The 7618-nt window shown below is 39.6% G+C and overlaps 1 protein-coding gene across 3 annotated transcripts in view; it reads right to left on the bottom strand.

Annotated features, from left to right (window-relative positions):
* Positions 1 to 463: 463 nt before the first annotated feature.
* Positions 464 to 7618, bottom strand: part of hars (histidyl-tRNA synthetase) — a 63224-nt gene continuing 56069 nt past the window's right edge. For all 3 annotated transcript variants that reach the window (XM_056273401.1, XM_056273410.1, XM_056273417.1), the window contains 2 exons: positions 4340 to 4486; positions 464 to 1132 (listed from right to left, as the gene is read on the bottom strand). In XM_056273401.1, the coding sequence (XP_056129376.1) occupies positions 1073 to 1132; positions 4340 to 4486 (207 nt within the window). In that variant the 3' untranslated portion in view covers positions 464 to 1072. The remainder of the gene's footprint in view (positions 1133 to 4339; positions 4487 to 7618) is intronic.

Genomic DNA, 7618 nt, shown 5'->3' with positions numbered 1-7618 from the left:
GTTTATATGTTCAAACCCATATACTAAAGGCTTGATGTACATATTTCGTATTTTATTGTATGAGTTCATATTACATGTGCTGTTATTAGTGAATGCTAATGCTAGCGAATTAGTTGGATGTGATAATCCGGTATCATCAGTTTAGCCAAAATACTCACCTTAGTTGGTCAACAATAAGGTGTATGCTAGAAATTGCATAGCAGTAACACACTTGAAACGCAAATGTCATTTCATAGTCATTTTTGTTGATGTGTTGAACTTCGTATACTTGTGTTGTATCTCTTGTAGTTTTACCCTACTTCCAGTCAACCATTAGTGGTGATTGGAGGAGTTGTTTATCTGCCAGTTTATGCAGGGCGGGCGTATAGGGTGGCAGAATAAACGTTTTCTAACAAATTAATTGTGAGTGTATGTTAAAGTGACTATCTAGTTTTCACTGAGGTAGACAATGGTCAAACAAGTATCATCTGATTCTGTTTATTTGGGCCACTGGACAGAACTTGCATGTTTCTTACAGGCAGAGATGAGATTATTTAATGATTCTGACATTTGTAACATTATCTTACAGGTGTTCCTTGTCTCTGGCAGCTCAGATGGGATGCTGCTCTACTACAAGATTTGCTCTTAATAATTTGGATAACACACAAGGCAGACCTGGTCACTGACAGCTCAAATGGTAAAGATAGGATTTAAGTCTTCTTAGAATGAAGAGCTTACGATTTCATTTATGTCTCAGAGGTATTCCCCTGAGCACATGCTTTACACAGCTATAACAAAGTAAATGCATGCATTTCAGACACTTTACAGCCAAGGATATATTTGATTAATTTAATGTACACCGTCATAAAAGCTGTAGTCATATTTACTTAGAATTGTTATTGGCTGCCTGATCTCCTAAATGCCTGGATAGGATTGAAAGAAATAGTTGTCTTTGTATGTGCTGCTGGAGAGGCGATCTGCTGCATGCTGGGTTGAGGACCACCAAAGGATCAGTACCAGGAGCTATAAAGCTTTTCTGTGTTTTAAACCAATTGAGATGCAGCTGGGGTGTCATCAGTATAGATAGGAATGGCTACGCCTCAGTGGTCCTCCTCCTTATTTCCTTTATAAGGTCAGTTCTTGATACATCCATCTGTGGAGGTGAAGCCGGGAAGGAGAAAGAAGAGCAAGTTATTCAACCAAAATACTGAACACTGTTCAGTCAGACATGAGAGAACACGGTGAACATGGTGAACCCATTTCATGAAAATAATCCAATTACAATCATTTTTTTTTTAGTAGTTCCAATGATTTCACCAGTCTTGAGAAAAGTCTGGTCAGAAAATTCTCTCTTAACTAGTGAGTACTTGTAAGGAAGACCTTTTTGATCACTGTGGAAGTGCACAAAGTAGTTGTTTATCTTTTTGTTTCTCTCTGTTTGTAACCCATAATGAGCAATGTCAACATGGAGTCTGAGATACAAAACAGGGCGGAAAAATTCACAGTATTGTCAAAGTATAAGCTTTTGAAAGAGATAGAATTTCTACAAAAACTACTACACTTGGCTTGTATGAAATCAGATGTTTTCAAAAAATAAAAATAAATGGAGGACAGATATATAGATGCAGACAGTGTGATTTACACATTTATATCATGTCTTATGAATAAGTATGGTAAACCATAACCGTCTTCTCAGAGAAACAAAGAAATACCTAAAACCGATGGGAAAGAATTATTACAGGTTAGGCAAGGAGATTTAAATAAGATGGAAATAAGGCCTCCTGCTCTAGTCTCCCTCAGCTGATCTGTCATGTTATGTTCCATTACCCAAACAGAGAATGGCCTTCTCATTGGTTGGGACTCACGACCAAGCCTCGTGAATGAGTGTTGCTACGATATGCCTGACAGCGGTGCTACGATATGCCTGACAGCGGTGATGCGATATGCTTGACAGTGGTGCTACGATATGCCTGACGGCGGTGATGCGATATGCCTGACAGCGGTGATGTGATATGCCTGACAGCGGTGCTACGGTATGCCTGACAGCGGTGCTACAGTATGCCTGACAGTGTTGCTACGATATGCCTGACGGCGGTGATGCAATATGCCTGACAGCGGTGCTGCGATATGCCTGACAGTGTTGCTACGGTATGCCTGACAGCGGTGCAACGGTATGGCTGACAGTGTTGCTACGATATGCCTGACAGTGGTGCTACGATATACCTGACGGCGGTGATGCAATATCCCTGACGATGTTGCTACGATATGCCTGACAGTGGTGCTATGATATGCCTGATGGCGGTGATGCGATATGCCTGACAGCGGTGTTGCGATGATATGCCTGACGGCACTGATGCAATATGCCTGCCAGCGGTGCTGCGGTATGCCTGACAGTGTTGCTATGATATGCCTGACAGTGTTGCTATGATATGCCTGACGGCAGTGATGCGATATGCCTGACAGCAGTGATACGATATGCCTGACAACAGTGCTGCGGTATGCCTGACAGCGGTGCTGCGGTATGCCTGACAGTGGTGCTGCGGTATGCCTGATAGTGTTGCTACGATATGCCTGACAGCAGTGTGAGATTTAAAAAATGGCAACCTGCGAGCGTAGTCTGCTGGCAATAATAAATAAATAAATAAATAAAAATACAGAAAGAAATGGGAAAATTAATACCAATGGCTGTGATGTGTGAGTGAGAAAGTGTACAAGGCAGTAGTCAGAGCTCCTCGGTCTAAGGTCATATAGTCCTTTACATTTGCATTGAATTTATAAAGTACAAACACATGATTTGTATAATATTGAACATTATTTATGTTTAACATTTAGGCTCTCCGGCTACAACAGGGATCACCTTGGTAAAGAGGTTTAATTTGACAAAAGTTATTTAGTTTTAAATTATTGTAGTTGGGTTAGGTTTTATTTATTATGTGAATTTGTATGTCACTTTGTTGTGTTTGGTGTTTACAAGTTTATATATTTAAGTATACTTTAATCTTATAACAGTTAATATATTGTTGGATTTCAAGTTCAAATTTGCCTTAGCAATAAAAAAAGTTGTTCTTTAATGTTGTCTGACATCATCTTGTGGCATGAAGACCGAGGACAAGGCTCGGTTTCATATGCACAGACTTCATCTGTGATTTATGATGTTTGTTTTCCTTGCCCTTTTGTATGTGTTTAAGTGGGAGAGTACTGCTGGCGTCGTGTGTGGCTGCTGCTTCTCCCTCTCGTTGCCCCCTTCCCCATCCACCCCTGTATGTCTGTGTTATGTTTATCTGTCTTCTTGTTTCACCCTGTTTATTGTAAAGCGACTTTGAGTATTAGAAAAGCGCTATGTAAGTTTAATTCATTATTATCTTTTAGGTATCAGTTCAGGCACCGTTCAGGCACCACTACCGTTTTAGAAGAATTGTTTTAGCACCAGTATCGGAAAAATCCCAAATGATACCCAACCTTAGTCACTACTACTGTATCAGAGCACACTTTCAATAATGCTGGATATGTTAGGATGCTATGGCATTCTCTGTCGACATCAGAGGAAGTGTCTACAGATGAGTAGTATAATGGGCTAGTGTGTTTAAAGGCATGTACTTTGCATAATTGTGTAATGACTCAACAAGACTCAAAATCCCTTATTTCCCAAAAGCACAATGTAGTTACTTTACTGTAGCTTCATTGAGCAGAATATTTGTCGTAATAAAAAATACAAACAAAAAACACATGATACAGATGTTGGAATTCTAATTTAAGTCATTGTAGTGTTGCTGAATAGAAACCTGTTGTTTTAAGATCCCTTTTAGAAAGATTATTATTATAATTATGAGCATGTTTTCAACTGAACTCACACAACAACAACAATATTGCACATTGTTATTATTAAATGTGTACTGTTAATAGGGAAACTTTGATATTATCGCCCAAGCCATCAAGTTGTATCTGCAGAATAAATTAAAAAAAAATTTTTTTGTATCTATATTTGTGAATAAAAAAAAAAATCGTGTGCGGAATTAATCATTTAATTACAGTTTTATAGACAAGTGAGCTCAAGTCCACCTATCCCCAAAAAATGCATTGTTTTCAAAGGTACATTCAATTCAGTCAACCACATTACAGTATTTATCCATCCATCACCACCCTGTTCATTCAAGGCAAAGAGGAATACTTACTTATTGTTGTTTCATGATTGAGGTTTTTAAATATAAAATCTGTGTGTAAAATTATATTACCTCTTCAAATTTATTTTTAAACCAGTCAATCAATAACATGCATGCGAAGACTCTACCCCTAACCAGATTAATAGCAGAAGTGTTTGTCTGAGTGCCTTTGTGTGTATGTCAAAGTGTGGGAACCCCACCTCCTCTCTGGTGGCGACAGTACGGAGTTTGACCACCCCGTCTTTAAGCTCCTGTTCTCCGAGGATGGCAACCAGGGGGATTCCTGAATCCTCACAGTACTGTAGCTGACTCAGTAGCTTGGGGTTCTTCTTGTATATCACCTCTGCCTGCACGCACACGCACGCACGCACACACACACACACACACACACAAACACACACACACACACACACACACACACACACACACACACACACACACACACACACACACAAATCTGATGGTTACTGAAGATAACCTGCAACACCTGAACCAAACTGGAGCCCAGACAGTTTCAGTTAGGTCTGAGAAAAAAAAAAATACACAGCTAGCTAGAAGAGAAAGAATTTCCTAAATCTGCAGCATTGAATGGACATAAAATTAACACAATCTGAAGAATGGTGTAGAATATGAAAGTTTATATAATGGCTAATTATATATACACTACCGTTCAAAAGTTTGGGATCACCCAAACAATTTTGTGTTTTCCATGAAAAGTCACACTTATTCACCACCATATGTTGTGAAATGAATAGAAAATAGAGTCAAGACATTGACAAGGTTAGAAATAATGATTTGTATTTGAAATAAGATTTTTTTTACATCAAACTTTGCTTTCGTCAAAGAATCCTCCATTTGCAGCAATTACAGCATTGCAGACCTTTGGCATTCTAGCTGTTAATTTGTTGAGGTAATCTGGAGAAATTGCACCCCACGCTTCCAGAAGCAGCTCCCACAAGTTGGATTGGTTGGATGGGCACTTCTTTGAGCAGATTGAGTTTCTGGAGCATCACATTTGTGGGGTCAATTAAACGCTCGAAATGGCCAGAAAAAGAGAACTTTCATCTGAAACTCGACAGTCTATTCTTGTTCTTCGAAATGAAGGCTATTCCATGCGAGAAATTGCTAAGAAATTGAAGATTTCCTACACCGGTGTGTACTACTCCCTTCAGAGGACAGCACAAACAGGCTCTAACCAGAGTAGAAAAAGAAGTGGGAGGCCGCGTTGCACAACTGAGCAAGAAGATAAGTACATTAGAGTCTCTAGTTTGAGAAACAGACGCCTCACAGGTCCCCAACTGGCATCTTCATTAAATAGTACCTGTTAGAGCCTGTTTGTGCTGTCCTCTGAAGGGAGTAGTACACACCGGTCTGCAATGCTGTAATTGCTGCAAATGGAGGATTCTTTGACGAAAGCAAAGTTTGATGTAAAAAAAATCTTATTTCAAATACAAATCATTATTTCTAACCTTGTCAATGTCTTGACTCTATTTTCTATTCATTTCACAACATATGGTGGTGAATAAGTGTGACTTTTCATGGAAAACACAAAATTGTTTGGGTGATCCCAAACTTTTGAACGGTAGTGTATATTAAAAAACATTAGCAGATTTTGAAAGCACTGTTTGACAGTGATGTCTTATATTGGGCATTAGGGATGCACTGATCAGGGTTTTTGGGGCTGATCGCTAATCACCTGAATCAGAATCGGCCGATACCGAACACCGATCATACGCTGTACAGGGGGGTGGGGATCTTCCATTTAAAGTGTTCTATTTATTGTGTAGCATTATTTACTATTTATAGCAATAAAATTAATTATTCTCAACATCCATCCAGCTATCAGCTGGATAGATGTTGGCAAGCTGCCAAGCTGCCAGCCCATCACAGGGCCGACATACACTAAACAGCATTGCAGAAAAATAATTAAGAGCTGAGAAAGTATCATACATTGACAACTGTTTATTTATTGGAAGGCAACATACGCAACATATTCCATTCTCTTATTAGGCCATGTAGATTATGATGAAACTGAAACCAATATAATAGTCTACGCTTGGCTAAAGAGCAGTTTAGCAAATATTTTAGCCTTCCAATGAAATAAGAGAAAAAGCTAAATGTGCTCAATACTACAATGCACTATGTTTCAAAGCATAAGAAATTATTATAGCCAATATAAGGCAATACAATTCAATTTCAATAGACAGAACAAAATACAGTGCCTTTTACATTTAGGCCTATTACAAATGTAGACAATATAAAACGGCAACAAAGAAAGGCTATATATAGCCAGATACTGTATAAAGCATTCCTCAACATTGCATGTTTTTACAATTTGCCATGGCTACCATTCTTTAGTTTAGCCTACTTCTTAAGCACAACAGCAAGTTTTTCCTTATAAACATTAGCATCTCCACATTTTTGGAAGTCAGCCTGTTCCTCTTCTCATCTACTACATTCGCCACTGTGCTGAAAAGTCGCTCGCTATCTACAGCTGTGCATAGCACGCAGAGGTGGGCTCGTCTTGTTTCTGTCAGTGCAGGAAAGCGGGGTTTATTGTCCTGCCAGAAAGCAAGTGGTGGTCCACTTCGTGGGATAAGTGGCTCTGACAAGTAGAGGTTCATCTGCAATACGACTTCGTTGCTGGTGTCGCCACCATGTTCCACATTTTCATCCAGTAATTCAGTATACATAGCCTGCAAAGAGCCAGCTTGTGGTACTTTCTTTGGGGGCTCGGAGCCACTCGCCTCCAAACTGTTCTCATACTGCCGTTTCTGGCCGGAGCCAGAACAGGCGGCCAGGATACCCGAAAGCAGAACACATTAGGTGTGGCTTGAATGCGTCTGGGAAATATTGGTCTTTATACCTTTTTATTAACAAAAAAAAACAAAACAAACATTAGGTCTATTTTATGCATTTTCATAGGTTAGGGTATTTGCGCTTTTATAGCTTATCTCAGGGGTGGCTAACCATGTGCCATGGAGCACACGTATGCATGTTTTCATTCCAGCCAGACTCCACACCAGGTGATTTCACTGATTAGCAACCCTTCACCCAAAGAGGAAGAATGTATCAGCGAAATCATCTGGTGTGGAGTCGGGTTGGAATGAAAACCTGCATACACATGGCTCTCCATAGCACATGGTTAGCCATCGCTGGCCTATCTTATTAAATTGCACAACTCTTGTAAGTGTTTCTGCTTATTTTCAAAGTAAAGTTTGATTAATTTTAAGAAAATGACACATAGCGCTCCTTATACCAATAGCCTACGTATTTTATATCAGCAGGCCAAATGACCTACATAGCAAAAATATTTACATAGCAGGTCGCTTCATTTTCTCACCTCGGATCGAGAATTGTAGCAGCTGCATACAGGCGCACAGATCCAATGTCACTGAATCGCTTCAGGATTGCTTCCAACAAACAAGTGCCTTATGACGTTTTCATGCCTTGGTCCATCTCTGTTGTTTTCTCAAGGA

The sequence above is a fragment of the Lampris incognitus genome, chromosome 1 (assembly GCF_029633865.1).
Source record: "Lampris incognitus isolate fLamInc1 chromosome 1, fLamInc1.hap2, whole genome shotgun sequence".
Classification (NCBI taxonomy): domain Eukaryota; kingdom Metazoa; phylum Chordata; class Actinopteri; order Lampriformes; family Lampridae; genus Lampris; species Lampris incognitus.
This window is presented reverse-complemented; position numbering and strand designations above follow the sequence as displayed.